Below are 23,743 nucleotides of genomic sequence, written 5' to 3' on the forward strand. Positions count from 1 at the left end.
TTCTCGGTTTGTTACACGCGCCTAGCAACCCATGGGAGGCATGGAAATTGAATGTTCTGGAAGGATGCTCAGGGAACGGAATGCGTTTATGTCAACCAACATCAACAATCAACACAAAGAACTGAAGTAACCAATCAAATCGACACTGTGTCGGGTCCGGGGTGTCCTGGCCGCCCGGACACCTCGGCCTTAAAAGCACGGTACAGTAAAAAAAGATTTCCCCACAATACGACGGACACGAATGTGCATCAATATTCATTAAATTGCTTTCACGGCTCACGGCTCCCTTCCTAGCGTGGCCATTGTCTGCCCCTGGTCCGGCCCCACCCGCCGGGGCTGCCTTTATGACTGTTTCGAACTTAATGGGTAACTGCAGACGGGCGCGCACAGTGTTCTTATTTTATGCGGCACAGAAAATCTTTGCATACTGTGGCCGGCCGGGCACATAAAAAGCAGAATTCATACAAAACAACCCCGTGCCAGCCGGTCATCGATTAGCCGCCGACTACGATGACGACGACGACGACGACGACGGTTTATCAGCCGCTAATACCGAGTGGCGCCTCATGACGCATTAGCGGGGCGTCGTAAAGGATTTCCACCGTGTATGGTGAATGAAAGGGAAAAATAAACTACGACGACGACGACGCGTGGATTAGTGTCCGGGGCGCTACAGTTTTCATTTACACAAGCCGCGCGTATTTTACGGCCGCCGGCAACATGGTGCACTTTGTTCACTTTTTATTGGCCCCCACGCTCTGTGTGGACCCTCACTGCTGCGGTCGCGTCGTCGTCGCCGTCGGGAAAGCTGACATGTCGCCGTTGACGGCAAAAGCCGGTCAAAATATCGATTCCCGGTCGAGCCCCGGAAAGCTGGAAAACCACCCCGACACAAACCACCTGCCGAAGGTGCATCTCATACGTGGCAACGCATCGAAGTGGGCTCGCGAGGGGATTCTCAGTCAGTGCGATCGAGTTAGGCTGTCTCGAGTAACTAAGCCAGTTTGAACGATCCTAGCAAACAATGGCAAGCCCGAATCCCGCACGAAAGCGGATTACATCTCACGATTGGTAAGTGTCTGAACCGGTGGGTAAACAGCATAACATGTCCGTTCTGGTCCTTTTTTGTGGCAGATTTATAGCAGAAGCGGAAATATCCTCGCTGCGGGTCCCCCGTTTGCGGATTCATTCATAGCGACATGGTGGCCGGGGCCCGATGACACAATCGATGTAACCGCGTTGGTGGATCCATCCACGCACGGGTTGTCCCCGTTCGAAGCATGTTGAATTGTCCGTCCGTCCCGCTTCGTGTCTGTGTTGTCCTGTCAACTGTCGTCGTCGTCGTCGTCGTCGCTGTGTCCCACTGACACCGACGTCCTTGGCGATGGGGTTTCCACCGTCCATCGGAGGAAGCCATCGGAGTTCGGCCTATAGACGACCTTCCCCTGGCCAGTTCAAGAGAGAAAATGGATTACTCCACCAAACTCAATTCACGCGAATTATACGAACACACACGCGCGTGGCGCATGGCGGTCCTGGGAGCGTGACCGGGAAGGGTGAAATAGACCAGCGCGTCGAAGAAAGTGAAACGAAACCGTACGCCACCATTGGGTGGCTTCGCGTTTAATTTGCTTGTGCCGGGCCACTTGCTTGCGGAAAGGCCCCCCCGAGGACCAAGAAATCCATATCTTCGCCCTGGTCCTGTGGGGCCGGGTGACGCTGGTTGGGAATTTTGCTTCACCCGCCGATTCGTCCGCCGGGGAGCGAGGAGCCCGTGCCACACTGCCTCTGACTGTGTGGTTTGTTTTCCACACGAAATGATTTTCCTTTCCTCGGGTCGGCCACTTTCCTCGACGGCACCAGCAGTCTGCAAAGATGGCGTCAGCCGATTCGATGGCGAATCTGATGGTCCTCGGGGCCGCCAGGAGATTCGTGCATTCGACGAGGAAACGAAGCGCGAGGAACATTTATCATCATTCCGCCTTCTTTTCGACCGGGCACCAGACCAGTCGGGCAAATTAAGCGCTATGTTTTTCGTACGCTCAGCCGTCTGCGGCACCGTTGGCCACTTTTGAGACTACTTTTGTTTGTGTACCTCTGGCGGTGGCGCAGGTCAATAGAATTATCCCGATCGACGCGCTGGAAGAGAGGTCCTTTGGTCACCGCCACCGGTCTGTGTAAATTGGTGGTCTATTTTAGGCGCTGTCAGAGTTTTACAGTATTTCTTCGGCTACGGGGTCGGTTGGAATTTTCTCTTTTTCTCTATCCAAACAATTTGACCAGGACAGGCTACGGCTATTTTTAGGCGCAACGGTGTCGTCGTTCCAGCAAAAGCCGGTTTTTAATTTTGGGGCCGCGTTGGCTGCCGCATTTATTGAGGGGCACAACACGCACCTTCCGAGGGAATTTCGATCTGGGAAAACTGATAACAGAAAAGGCAGGAAAAAAAACGCGTATCCTTCCTATTTTAATAAAGGACCCAAGCCGGGTGTTTGCCGGGTGATGCGGATGAGGGCGGATTCAAACGATGCCTTCCTTATCATTGCACCATAACTTTCTTGCCACCAAACAAAAAGCACAATGCGAATGGGAATGTTTTACCCGAAAAAATCAGTACAACGTTTTGAGCACTGGATCCTTATTTCCATCGGTTGCCCATCAAACGGAAAGGTTGGGCCACTCCCGACACCCCAAAACCGGGTGCTCGGAATGGCACATTAATCATAAGGAAAAAGCACATTCACCCCAAACGGGTCGTGTGCTAGGTGTGAATTGGTGAGAATTATGTAACGCACAGATGGGCACTAGGTGGAGCCAGGACCACCCCCCCGTCAGAACCAAAAACTACCATCAGGGCAAATGGCGCTGCACACGCCCCCCTTGTCGCTGATTCATTCATAAGCAACGGAATCGATTGTGGCCACCAAAAAGCGCCACACACGAGAGGAGATTCGTAAAAATAGACCATCTGCTACATCGATCGCTTAGAAGTTTCGCCCCGCTTGGCACAGCTGAACTTACTGAACCGCTTCTTTGCTTCCTGCGGGTTCTAGCGTGTACGGGTATTACAAAGTTGTGCTCTGCTTTCACTCTTGCGTCACATGTAGGTCCTGTGAGGTCAACGAATCGCAACACGGTGCGATAAATGATTTCACACGCAACATCAATTCCTTTCGCTTGACTTTAAGGTACTAAACCCGGAGCTTAATTTATAAGCATACCCCACCATAAATCGACTCTTTCACCGATGCGACCCGAGCCGGGATTCGCAGCATATCGCAAATGTCATATTTCATTTGTCCCTCGCACCTACCACGCCAAGTCAAGTGCCAGGTCGCACACGGGGGGAAAACCCCATCGCCACAACACAATCCGTCGTGGCGTGTACGTTCCGTAGAGCTTTTGCGTGTTTAAGAGCCGAGCGAGATTGCATCAAAAGCGAAGAGGGTGATGTCAGTGCTTTGCGCGCATTGCACAAGCTCCAGCACGTCACGTCACGTACTTCTTTATTTAGGAAAAATATTTGTTCCAAAAGGGCCGCTGCAGCCGCCGGGTTAATTGTGACCTTTACCGACTCCCGTGATGCGGAAAAATCAACACCCGACTCCGGCTCGATATTTGCAAGTGAAGCCCTTTTCTTGTCATCATCAAACAGCGCCATCCACTTCATAATTTTCCCGTGAATCTTCACCACAAACAATGGTGACGAGGAAAAAGTAAGGTCCGACCGAGCACTTCCGTATGCCGGCCCCCATTCTCGAGTGGTTGGCAACTTCTGTTTCCATGTTTACGCTAGAGGCGTGACAGCTTCAAAAATTACTAAAAAAGAAGACAATCATTAGTATCATTTACATTTGGCGCGGGACACCATGGCCATGGTGGGGTGATTTATTCTAGTGCATTTTTCGGCCAAGACGCCACACCAAGGTACACTTCATCCTTATCATCTTAGCACTCATTTATCAGACTGCTGCCAACAGGCTGATAATGGCGAAATTATCACCCACGGTAGAATTGGATCCACAAATGGAAGGTGTGGTCTTACGGCCAAGGCGAATATTTTAGGCAACGGTCGAACCAAGAAAGACACTCCGGGGGACTTGCGTTCCGATATGTGAGAGATCGGAGTGCAATTAGAAATGCACGACAGTGCGGCACACAATCCTTCCGGAGGCTCCCCTGGCACTCGCAGACGCTGCTCACGTTTTGTCGGCGGGTACTCGAGACGAAACGGGACGGCCGGCAATTGCTAATGACCGCTAATGATTTATTTCGAGCCGGGCCGGGTGCTAATATAAAATCGGTTGGTTACTAAGCATGGCGGCGCCTACTACGAATCAAATCGCCTCACGACGCGCAAACTATTAGTCACTGTGAGCCATTAAAGATGACGACGGCCGCTCTCGTTGGCCCCCGGCGGGAGCGGATCGACGCCGACCGTACGGTTTCCCAATTCCCACGGCCCTGTGTTCGATTGGCCCTACACCCAAGAAGGACCTGTTCATCTGCATAATGTATCCCTGCGTCTAATGGCTTTCGATTCGTTTCTATTCCTTTTCGCAGCTTACGAGAGTGAGAGAGCGAACGTCACGTCGGCAACAATCCTTGCCATCTTTTGCCACAGCCGGGGCGCCGCATCTGGGTCGTCGACACGCGCCAGGATTTATCCTTTCGCCGTGCCCCTTGGTCGAAGCTGCGTCGCACGTGTCGCAGGTGAGCTTCATACAACTTCGCCAGACATATCGGCAGCACAGAAGGCCAACACAGCGCAGTGACCAACAGGGGTGCGTGATGCGTGGACGATGGCCATCGGCGCGTACTGGGCTTTTATTTTTGTTCTATAACAAATTCCGGCCCAGTTCCGTTTCAGATTGGCCACATGGTCTGGCTCTAGGGTTCGAATCAAAAACCATTTGGATCGCCTAAGCCCAGCGTGCGCTGACCAACAAACAGGATCGAGACTACGATGCGACGACGGCCACGACGGCAGCATACCATTAGCCAATAACGCTGATTACGGTGTGGCCAATTGCGGACCGCGTTGCTCGCTCGAGCCGGTCGCGCATCATCGCCCGGATCGCCGCACCGTCGACCGCAAGAGGTCGACGGACTGGGAAGAACGGGTTAACGCGACGACGGAGAAGCCTCTCTCTCTCTAATTACTATCATGTGCATCGTGCGCACCATTGCGTTCCTTGCGTCTTCGAAACGTCGTGCGCCGGAGCGATAAAGGAGCCCCCTATCGGAAACGATGGCTTGTTTCCAGCCCAGAAACTGCGAACACATTTGAAATGATTTTATCAACATCTTGCCACCAACCGTGCCATCTCACCGTGGACAGTTTCCTGGCGCTTCTTCGCTATCTGACACTTCGTGGTACATTTCTTGCAAAAAATGCATCCAATCAAAGCATGGACGGAATAATCGTGCATTGTTTCGCTCTTATCGACACGGAAAGTTACTGACACTTGAACCACCCGTGACTCCCCATCAGCTGATTCAATCTCACTTCCATGCCTGAAAGTGGTTCCCGAAATCGCAAATCAATTTCGTTCGTTTCCATCCCATGGAGCAGCAGCAGCAGCAGGTGCCCGAGAGCCTTCGAGGCGAACCGAGTCAGGTTCTTCCTGGGCAAATTGACTCGTGGTGTCGTCCTCCTGGCACAAGGCACAGTTTGTTGGTAGTTGTTGCCATGCCGTCGTCGTCTGGAATCCGCCAACCACCGGTGCCGCATATGCACCCGAGGGGGGGACACAGCATCGGATCAATAAAAGTGCTCCTTCGGTCGCTGTGTCAGTGCGCTTCTAGCCGGTGTGTACTTATCTTCCAATCCGCTTTCGGATCTCTCGGCTCGCTATTGAACTCGGGAACGGGTAGCTCGAAGCATTAAAGAGAAGGTAAATAAACGGGACAAATTCCGGAACAGGAAACTTCTTCTTCGCACGCGCACACACCATACCGAACCTGATCGGAGTAAGCCGGGAACGTGGGTTCTTGGGATGCGTAGTGTGCGTTGAAAATGAACCACGCATTTCGGAGTAGCAGACTGCGGATTTTCTCAAAGAAACAAAAGAAAAGGAGACCAAGATTGTTGCCCAACACACAGGCGAGACACTTACACAAACGCGCCACACCACGCCGCGGTCACACACTCTCCGCACACGGGCACACAGGACACGGAGGAGGAAACAGATAGCATCCGTGCGCTAACAAATGGACAGGCCGCCGCCGTCGTGACGCGCGCGACCACCGAAAACTGCGACGCACAATTTCGTACCGCACGATTCTCCGCCACACAAGCAACGCACCCCGCACCGCGCTGAACCCGCGGTCGGAACAGGGCTTCTTTTCTTGCCACAGATATCCACCACAACACGATGCGCTTTCGACTGCAACAACGGTCGCCGCCGCCGACAAACGAGGATAAAGAAGAATGGTGGCCCACGGAGAAGGCGGTCGGTCTCTGTGCTTTTCTTGGCCCGTTTTCGCACCGTCACTGCACTGTCTGCGTGGTCTGTCTCACTTGCACTCGCACTGGCCACACAATGGCCACATCGTTGTTTGCGGATCACGGTTTCAGCAATCCGCGGTCGTCCGCGTCTGGTCCGTCGTCTGGTCGTCGTTCTGGCGACCCACCGAGAAACCGAGAGGAGACCACCGCCGTACGCCGTTCAATGAACACAAGATCGCAAAACCCTTTCGGGAGCGCCAACGGGCGGCCGCGCTCTCTCTCCTTCTGCGTGTGGGAGAGATCACCCATGCTCTATTGTGTCTTATCGCCCGCGAGAGATAACACGGTTATCCAAGAGAGGGAGAGAGAGAGAGAGAGTTATTTGTCAGCAAAGACACTTTTTCTACGATGCAGGAGGCTGAAAAATAGCACCAAAAAAAGGTAAACAACAAACTTCCGCGAATGACAATCCGTATGTGTTTGTGCAGGTATGCGGATGGCGGAGAGAGGAGAGCGCACATCAGCTGACGAGAGAGAGAGTAAACATAGTTTCTCTCACTCTCTGGCTCCGTTTATAGTGGCTCGTTGAAGTTGGGTTGCGCGTGATGGGTGGTTGATTTGAAACTCGTTTGTACGTTAGAAGAACATTATTTTACGACGGTCAGCCACAATTGTAAATGCTTTTGTCATCATGCCGCATAAAAGCTTTCAGCCGCTCGTGAGACTCGGGTGTGTGGTTTGGCAGATCCTTCTTAGTTTTCTATTTGTTTCTGTTTTGTTTCACATCTTTTGCATCTTCTTACACTTAGTTCTCCTCTATTTGCTTCGAATACTTGCTGCTCGGGATCGGCGGCGGTAGAAGAATGAAACAAACGCCCTCTTTAAAACAAACCATTTATAGTAACATATTTATCACCATTCATCGTCCTCGACGTAGGAGTTACAGGTAAAATAAAAAAAAGGTTCTTCGACCCTGCGGTAGAATCGTGACTCACGGTGTGGCTGCGTTACAATGTAAAGACAGTACAGTAGATAGAACAGCAGCAAATTCACACGATACACGGACACACTATAGAGGCAGAAATCAGAAGGAAAATCAGAGAAAAGTAGGGACAAATGGGAGCATGATCATCATACAATTTTAATACATTTCTAACTCTCTCTCTAACATGGTCATACGCACTACAAATGAGAACGGGTTTTTAGTAGCCGAGAGGTCGCGAGTGGCGTGCATCACAGCTTTGTTCCCGGCTTTAGCCGAAGAAGCAGCCACTTCCAAAACGAGAAAAAACCATTCGCCTAGGACATTCGTTGGGCGCTGTAATGGAACCTCTAGCATCGTAGCGTAATCATAGCACAAAACACAACTACTATAGGAGTATTCAACCTACGTTAAACATTTATGACACTCTACTACAGATTTGGGCCCTTCCGTTGCTTCGCAAAACCCGTGCACACAATATTCGGACGAGCACAATTCGGGAGAATCTTTTTCGGAAGGCAGCGTGCGAAACGGACACAGCGTAACGAAGAGGGAGGGTTTGCGTTCCACGCCGCCGGCGCACGCAACCCCCCCGCAGCACGTGTCGTTCCGGTGGTGTGACAAATGAATCGAAAAGAAAAAATCTCCAACATGCCAACCAAGCTTCTGCTGCTGCTGATGATGATGATCTGTGGAAAAAGTACAACACGCGACGCGGATCCAAAATCATCGTTCCTCGAGGATCAACGTTTCCTGCGGGTACAGTTTCAGTTCCTTTAGCGTGCTCGCGGGGTTCAGTGCGGTTAACTGCAAAGAAAAGCTGTACCGTTAACTCCGTTCCCCCGGTAGGTGTTTCTCGTACAACCACTTACGTCTCTTCTGGGCCAGCTAGAGATCACCTTAAACTCGTCGATCAGGTAGCCCTCGGCAGTGATATAGTTTAGCAACAGTTCGAGCCTCGTTTCGACCATAAACTTGCGCTCAAGCATCTCCCCGGACGGGGTGCGGACGCGGATCTTGGTGATGCTGTCGCCGCCGTTCTGCTGCGGTTCGTCCGGCACTGTTTGGCGAGCCATTTCCCGTATCGCTTCCCGTTTCGCCTCAGTCTCCGCCCGTTCCGACTCTAGCCGGCGCCGCTCAGACTGCATCATCATCTCCTTCTGTCGCTTGGCCTCCTGTTTGGCGCGGTCTGCCTCCAGACTTTCGCGATACGCCGCATCCTGCTCCAACTTCACCTGCTCCCGGGCGTGCCGTTCGTTCTCTTCACGCAGTTCCATCTTTAGCTGCTCGCTGTACATCTCCGACGCTTCCATTAGCTTCGACAGGAGATCGTCCACACCAACGTTCCCGTAGATCACCTGGAACACTTCGCACTGGCTGCGATTTTTCGATATCACAAGTATCGCCGGCAACCGATCGGTCGGAATATTGCGTACCGTTATCGAAGCCGTCATGCCGACGCAAGCCGATATCGACGACAAAAACCTGCCACCAAAACGAACAACACGGGGCCGTTAAATCGTTTCCGGGGCCGCGTGGACTAGATTACTTACATGTTTTTATTACTTTCGAATGTTAGATCCCACCCGTAAAGCACAAAATGATCGAGCAAGATTTGCACGATGCTCTCGCAGGCCAGTAGCTGGCCACAAAACACATTCGTCAGAACGCTGCCATCGTGGTGAAGATAAATTGCCAGCAATTTACGCTACAAAGTAAAAGTGAAAACCACCCAATGTTAGAAATGTTGGAAAATGGCCCGTGGCGGAGAAACTTTGCGTACATCACGAGCCGACGGTCGATGGCAAGCCTCCTTCAGCGCATCCTCAAGACTGCCCTGGAAAAACATCGGATGCTGCGGCCCGTACCGTTCGACGAAATTTTCCACAAACTGTATGCTGCCGATCGCTTCATCGTCCGTATTATCGGGAACTGTGGAAGCGAAACGATCACTTAATGCTCTCGCACTCCGCACCCCACTGTCTGCCGAGCAAACTTACTCAAACGCTTCTGCTGATTGATGATTGGAGTTTCGGTAAAAATGTCGTCGTCATTGTTAAAGTCCGACGCATCCTCGAACTCTTCGCCGCTGCTCTCCGAATCGATCGCTATGATCGGTAGGCTGTCGTTGCTGTGGAATCGGAAAAAACGTCAGTTTTTGGTAACCGATCTCAGTGCACAGTGTACGGCACCTACCCTGCGGCATTGAAAGCGTGTCGGCGGAGGTCACTGCGACTGCCGCTGCCACTGTTTCCGCTCGTTCCCGCACCAACCAGCACGTTCCGTAGATAGTTGCTGCTGCTCCCAACGCCGTTATTGTTGTTGTTGCTGCTATTGTTGTTGTTGTTGTTGGTGATCTTGGTTGCACTGTCGTCGGACCGATTGAGCACCAGATTGTGCTCGAGCCCGACGCCCGATTCGGCCAGCGTCATCGCGTTGGTGACGTCGCTGGGCCACCCGGACCACACCTGATGGCGCACGGGAATGTCGGTCACCGTGTAGACGGCACTCTTGATAGCGAGCACATTCTGCTGGCCGGGAAAGTTTAGCTTCAGCAACCGATTCTCGGGCTGCACGTTGATGTGAAGTGTGTAGGTTTGCTGGTTGAGCACGGCCAACGCATCACTGCTGTCGTTAGAGAATCACATTTGTAAGCCACATTCCTGTCCCTCCTACTACGCACTCCTCTCTTACCCTCCTTCGCCGACGAAACCTTCCTCGGTCAGATCATTCAGGATCAGGTTAAACTCCTTGCCAACAATGTTGAGCGACTTCAGCGGCGTCGAGAGGTTCTGGGTGTCCTTCTGTTTGCCCGGCTCCCAGCCCTTCAGTGCCTGCCGGCACACCGGGACGTTGGTCTTGTCGAAGATCTTCCCCTTGAGATCACCGATCGTCGCGTGGTTCGAGATGTTGATCAGATGCACCCCGTTCTTGAAGTGTATTTTAAACAGCAGATCGTACGGCTTTGTGTCGAGATAGTTGAGAACAGTGCGGAAATCGTTGCTACTGCCCGAACGCGACGTGGATGCACCTGGAAGCGCACGAAGCGGATTGAGAAAAGCACCCGGTAGTGGGACGTGTTCGGTCCCCGCTTACGAGCATCGAAGTTGTTGATGGCTCCACCGCTGCCGCTGTTGCTGTTGTTGATGAAGTTGCTTTTCACCGGCGACGACGGCGCCGTCATTAGTTCCTCCACGTTCGAGACGGCTTCGAAGTGATTTAGCTCATTAGCATACATCCCTCCAGCGCCGCCACCGAACAGGGCGGAGACGCTGCTGCTGCTACTGCTATTCCGGTTGCCGGCAGTGTTACTGTTGTGTGTGAGCGAAGAACCGGACCCCGGGCGGTGATTGGATAATGGCACGGCAGCCACCGGTGGCGCATGCTGATGATCGGACGGATCCTGCGGCAGGACACGCTGTATGGCTGACTGGGAGAGACAAACGGAAGCACTTGCTATTCTCGTCTCGCGAGGATCGTTCGCAAATCACTCACTATTAAATTCCAGTTGCATTCCTCCAGATGAAAGATCGCCTCACTAACATCGTCAATGGCCGTTATGCTCTAAAAGAAAACGGTTCAATCGAAACGAAATGAAGCACGCAGTTTACAGCGGAATGAGCTCTAGTCACACACAGGATCGTTTAAAAATAAAAACCACCTTCGAAGTGGACCAGTCAACCAGTAAACAAAGACAAAGAGCTACACAAAGCACCGAGACTTTGGCTTACTTCGACTGGTGCGCTTCGAGCGCTACCCCGATAGGACCTGCTCCGGGAAACTTACCTGAAAATCGGCCAGAATTTCGTCCCGATTCTCGGACATCTCGGACAGCGAATATGTGTTTTTGGCACGGTGCTCCGTCCGCGGCCAGTTTTTAATGTGCTCACCAAAGACTGCACTCGTAGACAAGCTCGATGGAACGCACGTTTGGCGGAGCGCCTACTGGTTCTTTCGCCTACTGGGCTCCTGCTTCTACACCGCGGCTACTACACAACCGCAGTTGCTATAGCATCCGTCCGGATGGCTTTTGGCTTTGTTCTGTCACGTCACTTTGAGGCTACATACACATTTCTAGCACAACGGAAACCTGCCACCATAAAGCATAAATGGAAATTAGAGAGACGATAGAAAGATGCGATTAGTGGTGTGAAAATGACTTCGACTTTGACATGCAATTCAGGGCGCGCAGCTTGTAGAGGTAGTCTCACACCCGAGATTGCCGGGAACCAAACGAGAAATTCGAGGACCACCCGAGATTGAACTGCTGATAGAAGCAGACACCTCGTCGCGACCCACATGTACCGAGAACAGCCATCAAGACGAGAAGGGAAATGGAAAAATGGGCCCACCGCGTGAGCACGACGATGCAGGAAGTGTGTGCGCCACCCCAAGGTGGTGGGACGGGTAATGGTAATTTCCCTCCCGCGAGTGCACAGGGCCCACGGCGGGCATTCCGCATTCCGTGGCACGAAGCCGAGCGTTCCAGGAATAGAGGGAATAGAGTTCTAGCCACGAAATTTGCACGCACCGCCGTGTTTCACTCGTTCTCGCCTGCTCTGACTTTTCACGTTGTTTTCGACTTACAAACTCACGACCCAATGTAAACGGCCCGTCGCGGGACTCTTTCCTTCTCTGTCCGACGCGCACCCGATTCGTTCTGGTTGTGTCTCGCTCGCCCCCTCTTACGTACCACACTTTGTTTCCGTGTGGTGGCTCAGCAACGTTTTCCACTTGAACAATCACCACCGTTGTCCACCCCTTCTAGCGCTGTGCGTCGTCGTAGTACACATTGGCACACATTGGCTTGGCAATTACCCTGCACCTTGGGAAAATAAGGTCCTGTGGCGAACCGTTTTTTTTTTTCGACGTTCCGCTACCAATGACGGGTCATTTCTCAGAACCAAAGTTGTGTGTACTACAAACGGTAAATGAATCGACAGAATCCAGTAAAAAGGTGAATGACAGCCGCGAGTGCGAGCGAGCGATGAGCGTTGAGCAGTGAGCGAGCGCAGCGATGGGGGCGATGAGAAGTAGGCAGCAAGATGTTCGGAAGGAAACCCCCCGGGAGAAATGGGAAGGCAACGATTGCTCGATCCGCTACTTTGTTCTTGGCCCAATCCGCGGCAGGGTGATGATGGATGGGCCGAAATAACGGGTCAGCGATGCAGGAATTGAGGGACCACTTGGTTCACTTTGTGTACTTGCCTTCGACGGACACGCGCGATTCTCGCACACCACCAAGCCAGCGGAGGCGCAGGTTCGCGGGGACAAAGTGCGTTATCGGCGGTCCCTAAGTTGTTTTCTTTCTTCGTTCCCGAACTGGCTACCGCAAACGCACGTTACACCGCAGAAAACGCGTCAAACGAATGTCGTCTTCATTGACGGAGCGAGGAAAGAAAATCCTCGGAAGAATACACCACAACTCTTTCTCCGCGGGGTTGACTCGCTCGTTCTCGCTCGCGCTCGCCTTCCCACCAACACAGGCGCGGCTCACTGACGTTCGCACCAACACACCTGCGACGGGCAATCGATGCGTAAAAGTGACAATTCGCTTTTCGCGATTCAGCTGATGACAGCTGATGAGGATCGTGTGCATGTGTATGTGTGGCGATCCTTTCGAAATTCGTATTCGGCTTCGGAGTCCTTCGAACTGCACTTAAAGTATCTAAGGATCAACCGAAATGTAGCTTTAGCGAGCGCTACCAGCGTGCGATTGATGATGGCAAACCGATGTAATTAATGAGTTGCGTAAGCAATTGAGCGAACGGACGAATCGTTGAAACCGTTTTCACCGTTTCGAATTGATTTTCATTTGCCTGCCAGAGTCAGTTTATTTTCCAGAAATCGTTCCCAACATTGCCACTTGTGTTTTTGCGCAACACGTGCGTGTTGCACATGTTTCTTACTACCTAGACCTGTACTGCTTCCTGCGCCTTCCGCGGTAGGTTTCGGACGTGGCAGCGTGTTTTGCCACGTGCGTCGATTGCCCAGTCTATCCAATCACCGTTGCTGCCTGCGAGGGGTCGATGGTTGAGGCGCTGGTGCGGGCTTGGCGTGTTATAGGCGCACAGGTAGTGCGTTTCGTTTGGCCGTACGCCACCGACAGCAGGCTCAGCACGAGGACGAAGATGGTCACGAGTTTCATGATGAAGGCGTACGAATCAGTTCAGCCACTAAATCCACACTGAGGGCGATCATAAATGGCACATTCATCTAAATACTCTTGATACCGAAGCACTGCTTCGTCGGTCCTATGTTTTCCTTTCAATTCGGCGTCTGTGTAAATATGTGCCGAAAAACACCCACCTACCCGAAGGTTAGTGGAGATTCTAGGAACAACGTAAAATTCGATGAAAAAGAATACCCGTTCCGCAATTCATGTCCGGAAGAAGGTTACCCACTCACTATTTACAGTTTAGTTTAGTAAGGAATTTGTCATCATTAGTTCGTTGAAGGCGAAGTTGCCAACAACGTTTGCCGGGACGGAGACAAATAAACCCAAATTTATTACAATATACGTCATTACGGTGGCACGTCAGATTCACAAATAATCACAGTCTGGCCAGCTGGATAAACAGTTGAAGCGAAGCTACTCTACATTTCCACTGGCCTGCGCTTCGCGTGAACAAGTGCGAGGGTTGTAATCGCGCTCGGCTTTTTCACCTGATTTAGGAACGCCATCAGAGTTGCACAAAAACGTACTTTAAAGTTTATTACATTATACAAAGATACAAAATATGTTACGATTATTACACGCTCATCACACCAGCATACAAAGTACTACATACAATATCAGTTTCTTGAGGAATCCGGAACTCATGGTGGATGGTGCAGGGGGTGCTGCTGCAGACAACTATTAACACATAAATGCAAGAAACGACTTTACGCGACTGCGTACCTCCCCAAAAGTAGCAGCAGCTCCACGAAACGAATAACAAACGACAAGATTACGTCGCCACATGAGCAAACTAGGGCCAGGACGGACGGCTGTGTTGCGGTTTAAGTAGAGACCTCAATTGCTTCCGTTCTGCGAACCGGACTAGAAAACCAGTAGCTGGTCGACGAATGGACTATCAAATCATACCGTTCTCCCTACGATGATCCGTGGCAGCCGGTTGAAAGTATTCACTGAACGGCAGCCTGGCGCAAAGAACCGCGTTCCTCCATCAGCCGCGCGGCTATCGCTTTGTACCGTTCGTACTTCGTACGATAAAGTTCCATCAGTTCCTGGGAAGACTGTAAATGCAATGGGGGAAGAATGATAACATCAACACCTGCTGCCACTCCAATAAGACAGAGGTACTCACATCACTATCTGTCTGCAGACCGACGTCGGATTTCACAGTCGATAACCTTCCGCCCGCCAGTTGCTGTATTCGATTAATTTGTGCATATTTACTTTCCGCTTCCTTCAGCTGCTGCTTGAGTTTCACACACTCGTTCTGCAAAAAATGGGCATCGTTACATCGGTGCATCCGTTGGTGCTGTGCGGCCGCCGCCCATCGCAACCCACCTGTATGCTGCGGTTCGCGTTTTCGCTCTCGTTTTCCTTCTCCGCAATCCCGTTGCTCAGGCTGACGATCCGATCGTTGCGCAAGCGACACAATTGCTTCATCTTTTGATACTTTTCCATCAACTGATCGTACTGTTCCTGCTGCTCATCGCAACGCTTCTGAAGCACTTCCAGCTCCGCCGCACGTCTCTCATCGCTACCACCGCCCGCCGTTGAGGTCGAAACAATCGATACGGACACCGCGGACGTTGCTTTCTTGGCTGTGCCCGGGGGCGACGCGATACTCATCTGATACACTTGGACGGCCTTATCACAGCGCGCATTTTGTTGCCGGCTGTGGCGGATGCATTGCGTACATTGCCGTTTGCGTTCTTTGCGTTCCTTATCCAGCTGCGCCAGGACGTCGTTCAGTTCCTGCTGCACCTGCTCCCTGTCCCGGGTGTACTCATCCAGTTTGCGGCGCAGCTCCACCACCTCGAACTTAAGTGGGTTCGCCGACATCATTAGCTTCTGCGTATTGAGGTGACATTCCTTGATTGTGAGCGCGTCCCGGAGCTGCTTAATTTGTGCGGCCATATCGAGACAGCTGCAGTCGGTGGCTAAAAGAGGAAAAAGGAAGTGATTAGTGATCGACCGCCAGTGTGCCTGAGGGGCGCAGTACACTCACAGGTTGGGTCCGTCATCGTGCCCACTTGCTTCTGATTAAACACCAGCCCCCGGCGATCGTCGTGTGTGCTCTGACGACGAGATTTGCGATCTTTGTCCGTCGTCCGGCGCAGCTCATCGATTTGCTTCGAGAGGGTTTGATTTTTGTACTGCAACTGATCGTACATCCGCTGGAGGGACTGCTGCCGATGGGTGCTCTCTTCGCGTCCCTTTTCCGCGTCTTGCACCTTCTGTTGAAGCTCGGTGATTTCGTCCACCTTTTCGTTGAAGCTTGCCTCGTGCCGCATGGAGGCCATCTCATCGCGTAGCCGAGTAATTTCCACTTCCAGGCGCTGCAGCTCATCCACCCGCTCCTGGAGCTGCTTGCCCTTCGTCCCATCCGCTTGGCGTGCCTCGTTCAGCTGCCGGAGAAGATCTTCGTTCTCGCGCCGCAATGCCTGCGCCACTCGGCCGTCGCCGAGCGACGGTCGCCCGGTGGACATAAGCCGTTCCAATTCCGTTCGCTTCTCGTCCAGCTCTCGTTTGAGCTTGGCCGATACTTCACGTTCCTGCTCGCACCGGCGCACCTCGGTGACGATCCTAGCGTCAAGGCTCTCGCGATCAGCCTTCAACTCATGCAGCTCACGCTCCAGAGCGTCCCGGACGCCGAGCGACTCCTCAATGTCCGCTTCCAGTTTGTATCGCGCGGCCTGTGTCTCGGCCAGGGTAGCTTTCTCTGTCTCCAGCTCACCCAACAGTAGGTCCCCCTTTTGGCGATGCTCGTCGAGCTGCGCCTGTGCCGCACTCAATTCGAGTCGCAAGGATTTTCTTTCCTCCTCAAGGGCCGTTTTCTGCAGTTCCAGTGTACCGATCGTTTTGCGCTGAACAGCTTCACTGCTCACCATCTGTTCCTCTAGGCTAACGAACTTGGCCGATAGTTGCTGCACCGCGATCGTAAGATCACTGTTTTCCTTGCGTAGCTCCTCCCGGACAGCGTCAAGTTCTTTGCACCGATCATCAAACTTCTGGGCGCGTTCCGTCTGTTTCTCCAGCTCCTGTCGTAGTTCCGATTCCACTTCGATCATACGGCGCTTTTCGTGCTCCAGTGAGCCGATCGAGCGATTCAAGCGCTCTATGTCTTCCTTTGTGGCCTGCGCCAGTGCTCGTTCCGACTCGGCTCTACCATCGTGGCGTCGCTTTTCCTCCACCAAATCCTGGCGAACCTTTTCCAGCTCAGCGCGGACCGTCTCGAGGTCACGCTCGAGCTGACCGACCAGTCGTTCCGATTCCATTTGCTCCCGCAGAAGGGTTTCGTTTTCTGCCATTAGCTGGTCAACGGAGCGCTGCAGAGATTCGAGTTCCTGTTCAAGTGATCCGTTACGATCTTCGAGCAGTTTATGGGCTTCGTTTTGCTGCGCAACGAACTGGATCTGTTCGGCGCGCAACGCCTCAAGCTCACCGATGTACTTTAGTATGTTCTCTTCCCGCTCGGCTATCTGACCATGCAGCAGGTCCTTGCACTGGGTCAGTTCCTGCACCCGCTCGGAGTGCAGGCGCTCTGCACTTTCCTTCTCCTGCTTTAAACTATCGAACGTTAGCTTCAGATCGGCTACCTCTTCCGCCAACGTTTGGTTCGCTGCTTCATGCTGGATGCCACATTGCCGGCGGAATTCTTCCATTGATTCCTCTTGCTTTTTTCGAACATCTTGTAACTCGATTGTTTGTTTCGCAATTTCCGCCTCTTTCTCGGCGATTTGCTTTTCCAGTGCCATCCTTTCTCCCTTCAGTTCCTCTAATCGTTGGACGAGAGATTCATGTTCACCGGACTGTAGCTTCAGGAGGGCATCTTTTTCCTCCGACAGTCGATGTATTTCAGCGCCCGCACTTTGGAGTTCCCCCAAGAGCTTTTGACGCACCGTTTCGTAGTTCTCTTTCTCCACCCTTTGTGTTTCCTCCAGGGCCGCGTATTGTTTCGCTGCCTCAGTGAGGTCCGCTGTATGGCGTTCCGTTTTTTGCGCGTGCTCATCGGTCACTTTCTTCCACTCGTCAACGGATTCCAAGTGTTGCTTTTCGAGGGCAGCTTTTTCTTCCGCCAATCGGACCACTTGGTCGCGTATCGTTTCGATTTCTTCCAACAGCTTTGCTTCTGCGTCTTCGTACTTGTCCTTGGCTAGCTTTTGCTGTTCTTCTAAAGCCGTGTTCTGTTCCTTGACAGAGACCAGTTCCGCACGGCATTGCTCTGCTTCAATTTGAAGCTTGCTAATGCACTCTTCTTGTGCGTCCTTCAGGCGTAGCTCCTGATCGAGATCGGTTCGCGCAGATTGGAGGTCAGTTCTGTAGGCTTCAATTTCTTCTTCCAGCCGTTTCACGTGTGCATCAAGATCGTTCTTTTGCAGTTCAATTCTGGCATGTTCCTCGATCCTCAGATTTGTTCCCTCGCGATCCTTTTCCAGCTGGACGACTTGTGCCGTTAGGCGAGTATTTTCTTCCGCAAGCGATTCCTTCTCCGTTCGCTGCTCGGCTAACAGTGTCCCTTGCTTTTCCAACTCTTGCCGCAGCGCTTCAATTTCGTTAGCAACAGAGGCAGCCGTTTGCTCGGCACCGACTCGGTTGCATTCAGTCTCCAATTCTACCTTCTTTGCCAATGCTTCATCCAGCAGCAACTGCACCGCGTTGCAGTTACGCTGAAGCTGTTCCTTCTCAGTTTCGGCGCTCGTAGCTAAGGACTGTTGCTTTTCAACCATCAACTGCAACTCGTGAATCTCCTCGCGTAGCAACTCGCCAACTCGTTCTAGTTCCGACTTCTCGATACCGGCTTCGCGTTTGATCTTCTCGAGCGCTTCTTGCAAACTTGCGACTTCCACCGCAAGCTGTTCGCACTTGGTTTCGGCTTCCGATTGGAGCTTGTTAAAGTCCTTGCGCAGCACTTCGTTCTCCTGCATTTGGTCCATCATCTGGGTCGATAGCTCGTCGTACTCGGTGGTCTGCGTTTCAAACTTGTGCTTCCACGCTAGAACCTCCGCTTCCAACTGCGATACGATGGCAATCTTCGCATCCAGAGTGAGCTGAACTTTGGCCATCTCCGTGGCGTGCGTTTGCTCTTGCGATGAATGCGCGCGAATGTGTTCCTCGAGCTGTTCGATGGTTTTGAGTAATTCCTTCACGGTATGATCCCCGTCCGGGTGCGTGCTACCATTTGTCTCCCCAGCAGTGCAACTTCCAGGCGAGAGCGTACCATTTTGCTGTACTAAATGTTCACCATTTTCGTCGGAATCGGATAGCAGCAGAGTTTTCCGAATCAATTGTACAAGCAGTGTGATATCGTCACCGTTGTCCGGTCGGTGGAACTGCAGTACCGTCTGTTTGATCTGCTCCAACCGGCGGTGCTGCTCCAGATGCGAACTTTTCAGCTGCTCGATCTGCTTGTTGGACTCCTCCAGCTGAAGCGTGAAATCGTAGTTTTGCTGCAAGAAACACCACGAAAGGGCGTGTAAAGCATGGATGGCGACAATTCGTATTGGCTTGACCATTCGCTATCATTTACCATTTCCAATCGTTTCATTTCCTCGCGCTTCTGGTCCAACTTGAAGCTATCGTTGCTCTGGTTGCTGGCTGTGCTGCGTGCCTCTTGCAGCGATTCGATCAGTTCCTTCTCTCGTGCTTCCGCTCGCTGCCGGAACCGTTCATACTCGTACTCGATGCCCGTGTTCTGATTGCGATGCATTTCTGCCTCCTTCATTGCACTTTGCCGCTCCTTCCGCGCCCGGGAGAGTTCCTCTTCCGCTTTCATCACCCGACTCTTGTGGTCTTTCAGCTCGATCTCAAAATGGGTGCACCTGGGGGAGGGAGAACAACAACATAATGTGGTGAGAAGCCGGTTCCGCTTCACGTGTCTTGAATAATGCTTTGCAATGCTACACCACAGTGGAAAACATAATTTGCTATCCAAACCGTGGAACAAATATAGTTTTTAAAACAAAAAAAACTCTCTAAACTACTTATGTGTGATATTTCAAACGGTTTCACACGACGGCGTTGCGAAGAAACGGCGACGGTGTTCGCAGTTATCACAGCGTTCGGCATTCGCTCCTCCAAATATTGACAAAATTCATTATCAGTTCCGATCAGGTGGTCGGTGTGCGGTGAGCGGTGTGCGTTAAAGAACGAGCCTGTCCATCCATCAAATGCGAGAACAAATTTTGATAACACTGCGACAAGTAAGACAGTTACGCACCTTTCGTCCAGCTGCTCCATTTGCTGGTCCTTAGCATCGATCTCGTTCCGGAGTGAGCCTACCTGTTCCTCACTGGTGGCCAGATCCGCTTTCAGTCTCTGGAGTTCGGTGATATTTTCTAGCTTGGTAAACTCTTGCAGCTCCGTGAGCTCCTGTTCCAGTGCCCGGTACCTACGGAGGGACGAAAACGGGAAGCGGATAATTAAACGATTACTCTCGACCTCTCGGTTGCCAAATTCTTGGCGTGTCTGGATCAACGATTTGGCTGCAACTGCAAGAGAGCTGCGTGTCTGTCCGGAGGACTAACATATATTGAGCAATCTGATGGTGATATTGTTGCATCGTGGCACAACATTGGAGCGCTCCGGAGAATCATTGACAAATGATTCCTCTTTTTCTTCGGGACGGCATCAACAAATGCGGATACCGAATACTAATCGGTTGTTCCATTTATAGGGGGCATCAACAAAATTCAACAGAGCATCACCACGAACCGGTATGTTTCGGTGACCGAGCGATCGGGTGTGCGTTGCTTTACCGCGAAGATCGCGACGGTATTGGTAGATCCGTGGCGCTATTTTGTAGCTTTCGTACCGTGGCTTTAGACTTGCAAAACAATATTTTTTTCATGAAAACAAAAAACACTGTTGTGCCATTGGGCATCAACTATACAAGGCACGCACTACTGTTGCGTCGTTTGTCACCATTCCAGTGCATCGTGTCGACCTCGTCGTCGTTTCGATAGGCAATACATCAACGACCCCAAGCCCAAAACCCCGGTTAGTGCTGAGATGGATGCGGATAAATCACAAAACTCACCACCATCGGTAACGAATCGAAGTAGAACACTACTCTTCGTGCACGCGATCGAGACGATCGCTACAGCACTCCCTTTTGGTCAGCATCGGCGCGTGAAAACACCACGAACACATGACGATCGCTCAAAATAAACAAAACCGTGCCAGAGAGCAAAAACGGTGCTCCGGAAACGCTCTCGCTAAACTGCATTCCCGGAGCACTGTTGCTACAGCAGGTCTCGGCCACACGGTTTAATCTCTGCCTCGCTCGCTCTCAGAGAGAATTCGGGGAATGTGGAGATAGCGATGCATCGGTCAGCGGACGCGATACCTCGTGCAAAGTGCGTTGCCAACCGCGGCGCATGTAAATACAGGAGTGTGCAGCGAAAGAGCAACACTTTTCAATTGAAGAAATTGAAAATCATTTGGCCACTAATTTTATTGTACAAGTTATTGTTTGAAAGAATGTTAACTATGATTTTGTAGCATCCAACAGTGATCCAGATGTTTTGTGCCTTTGTCCCTCCTCTCAAGCCATTATTCTACACCTTGCGAAAGGGTGCTGAATAGACACCAAGAAGCGTCTCCAACATTAGCAACGTGCTATGCGCTCCCGTCTCTGGCCGGAATCATCGATTATTTTTAGGAGATAATTTGCGCCCCATACGAGTGCGACGCGTACGAAATGTTTACGTACGACTGATCCAGATTAAGCTAACTGGTGTTTTGGCGGCCCATGACACCAGTCCTTCCCGGACGTGCAGCTCTTGGGATCTATTTCGAGACCTGATCTCCCCTTCGCCACGTTGCCGCCCCTGTTCTGGTGTAAACAGATCCATCCCGATCGGTCCCGAAAATCATAAAGCAGTTTCCTTCAAACTTCCGTTCTTTTTGAGCCACAACCGAGGTCGAGGTTGAACGCATTTGTAAACAATTTGCCTACTATTTAGACTTTTAAATCTACGCCTGCCACGTGGCCACTTACCTCGCTTCGTAGTCGTCATGGGTCGGTGAATCACCCGTGGACGATCGCCGTTGCTTGCGGAGGCAAGTCGGTGTGTGCAAATCACGCTTCACATTGGAGAACGGCGACAGCGAGGTGTGTCCGAAGCTGATCTGCTCACCGGGGACGAACTCGTCGCCTTCGGTGGCACTGAACGGATTGACCAGCCCATTGCTGGTCGGTGAGATGGAGCGTGCCATTTTGCGTGCCAACAGATCATGATGGTTTAACAATCCCTGGTAGTCGATTTGACAAACATCGTTCACGGGAAGTGCTAGTGCCGGACTGAAGTCATCGTAAGCTGAAAGCGTGACCTTTGTAGCGTCACCGGAAAGGCCCCTGCACGACGGGGGACCCATTATGTTAGGAGTTTCGCACACCGTTTCGGAGGACTGTTTTTGTAGTGAGTTGCGCTGCTGTTCGGTGGTCGACGGGCACCAGGTACGCCGGCGGGAACTATCGGTCATCATTGATTGCGGTTGTTGCGAGTTGATGAACTGATTTGTTCGCAGTATGATCGCGTTCTGCAGCTCCATCGTCTTGATCTTGCTGTTCTTGTGCTGCTCCGAGCGAAGCTCACTCTGCAATCGTTTGATTTCGCGCTCCAGTCGCTTCATCATTGCCGCATCGGTAAGGATTTCGTTCACCTTCGGTTTGTTCTTTATGCTTTTGGCGCGCATCGCGAAGCTGAGTGTGTAATACGTTTCGTCGATCACCGCCGGCGTAATGTTGCAGATCATCGACGTGATCGCGTTCCCACCGAGCGACGCCTGAAGGATGCGGGTCAGCTTCGAGTCGCGATAGTTGATGAACTGTTTGTCGGAGTTTTCACTCAACTTCTGTATGACGCAGCTTAGCGACAGGAGGCTCCGGTTTATGCACACTCCCTCCTTGAACCGTGACCCGGTGGCGCCGGTCTGATCCGCTCGTTCACTTCCGGCCAGATCGACCAGGTTAAGAATGCCGATTTGGACAGCCTCATTGTCCATCTCACCCTCCGTGCTACTCGTGTTGATGATGCGCGATTCGATCGTAATACGAAAGATAGTGTGTGATCGACTCGATCGTTCGTTCATGTTCGTCTCGCCAATTTTCCGCGCTTTGTTGCCCGCATCGACATACTGAATAATCTGTTCCGCACAGTTCGTGATGAATTCCTTTGAGTTGACCGACACGTCGCCGCATGAGGTCTCCGCTATCTTCAGATTCGTGTTGGCCGTGTTAAGCAGATCGTGTATCTTCTCGTTGTAGATCTCGATGAACCCGACACGAATTAGAAACTGGCGATCCTTTATTCGCTTGATCTCTTCAAAAATCTCTCGGGCCGTCAGCGGTACCACACCGGGCTCATGGTCGTCACCGATCATGGTGTACGTTTTGCCCGACGACGTTTGACCGTACGCAAATATCGTACCATTAATGCCCTTCAGTGCGGAATGGATAACCGGCCGGCAAACGGTATCAAACAATTGTTTCGTTGGCACTTTTTCACCGAAAATGTGGTCTGAAAGGAAAAGTCGTATGTATTGGAATGTCCCGTCCCGTCGGCCACTGACCTGACCTGAGTGCAAAGCTCTTACCGAACACGAAAGGATCGCTATTGCCGTCCACCATCGCTATCGCATTATCCCGAACGCGCCATTGTGATGAGAGTTTGCTATCCTTTTCCCGTTTGATCAGTGGTCTCACCTTGATCGACACTTTTACATTGTCCGACGCCATTATTCCGCCGTGGCGTGGTTTTGTTTCATGCCACAGAATAACCGCAACAGAAGAGCACACGTTTTCTGTGACGAAAAGAGTCTACCGATGCGTATTTGGTTCAAACGGGGTTCGTTTTGGCAGTTGGATGCCGCCGATCTAGGTGACGCTCAAGCATCCCACTGCAAACCACGCATCTGCAAAATCCACAGATGGCTTGGATCTAAAATCTGTCCCCAACAAATCGATAGGCTCGGCGTCCTATGTAAACGAATCCAAATGTTCCTGTCGTCAACAAAAATTAGGCGCGCATCAAACTTACGGAAGACAATTGCACAAAAAACAAAAACGCTGCACTCCGTACTTGCTGACACAAAGATTGATTTACACTTTGAACCAACGACCGGTTAAGTT

The 23,743-nt window shown here is 51.8% G+C and overlaps 2 protein-coding genes across 3 annotated transcripts; both read right to left on the bottom strand.

Moving 5' to 3' along the window:
- Positions 1 to 7,205: 7,205 nt before the first annotated feature.
- LOC131206479 (FAS-associated factor 1) lies at positions 7,206 to 11,828 on the bottom strand. Of its 2 annotated transcripts, none has more exons than XM_058199043.1 (11): positions 11,739 to 11,828; positions 11,220 to 11,523; positions 10,929 to 10,997; positions 10,530 to 10,863; positions 10,128 to 10,464; positions 9,630 to 10,058; positions 9,434 to 9,564; positions 9,217 to 9,365; positions 8,987 to 9,141; positions 8,306 to 8,918; positions 7,206 to 8,240 (listed from the first exon to the last, which is right to left on the bottom strand). In XM_058199043.1, the coding sequence occupies exons 2-11, from the start codon at positions 11,256 to 11,258 to the stop codon at positions 8,160 to 8,162; spliced, it is 2,337 nt and encodes a 778-aa protein (XP_058055026.1). In that variant the 5' UTR covers positions 11,259 to 11,523; positions 11,739 to 11,828; the 3' UTR covers positions 7,206 to 8,159. The 2 variants fall into 2 exon arrangements, with proteins under 2 accessions (XP_058055026.1, XP_058055025.1); XM_058199042.1 differs by having other exon boundaries at positions 9,630 to 10,061.
- Positions 11,829 to 14,185: 2,357 nt separating this feature from the next.
- LOC131215956 (uncharacterized) lies at positions 14,186 to 23,350 on the bottom strand. The gene is made up of 8 exons (XM_058210352.1): positions 23,209 to 23,350; positions 21,611 to 23,132; positions 19,829 to 19,999; positions 19,139 to 19,430; positions 15,617 to 19,058; positions 14,950 to 15,548; positions 14,732 to 14,878; positions 14,186 to 14,663 (listed from the first exon to the last, which is right to left on the bottom strand). The coding sequence occupies exons 1-8, from the start codon at positions 23,348 to 23,350 to the stop codon at positions 14,562 to 14,564; spliced, it is 6,417 nt and encodes a 2,138-aa protein (XP_058066335.1). The 3' UTR covers positions 14,186 to 14,561.
- Positions 23,351 to 23,743: the final 393 nt, after the last annotated feature.

Source organism: Anopheles bellator, chromosome 1, assembly GCF_943735745.2.
Source record: "Anopheles bellator chromosome 1, idAnoBellAS_SP24_06.2, whole genome shotgun sequence".
Lineage (NCBI taxonomy): Eukaryota > Metazoa > Arthropoda > Insecta > Diptera > Culicidae > Anopheles > Anopheles bellator.

What these genes read in the sequence shown, in the direction of transcription:
- LOC131206479 (XM_058199042.1), bottom strand. Translation starts at nt 11,258, where the DNA reads ATGTCCGAGAATCGGGACGAAATTCTGGCCGATTTTCAG. An exon ending in GGTTTCGTCGGCGAAGGAGG is followed by an intron (nt 10,062 to 10,127) that starts GTAAGAGAGGAG and finishes CTCTAACGACAG; the next exon opens with CAGTGATGCGTTGGCCGTGC. An exon ending in CACGCTTTCAATGCCGCAGG is followed by an intron (nt 9,565 to 9,629) that starts GTAGGTGCCGTA and finishes CCGATTCCACAG; the next exon opens with CAACGACAGCCTACCGATCA.
- LOC131215956 (XM_058210352.1), bottom strand. Translation starts at nt 23,350, where the DNA reads ATGGCGTCGGACAATGTAAAAGTGTCGATCAAGGTGAGACCACTGATC. An exon ending in TAGCGATCCTTTCGTGTTCG is followed by an intron (nt 23,133 to 23,208) that starts GTAAGAGCTTTG and finishes TTTTCCTTTCAG; the next exon opens with ACCACATTTTCGGTGAAAAA. An exon ending in ATGGAGCAGCTGGACGAAAG is followed by an intron (nt 19,431 to 19,828) that starts GTGCGTAACTGT and finishes TCCCTCCCCCAG; the next exon opens with GTGCACCCATTTTGAGATCG.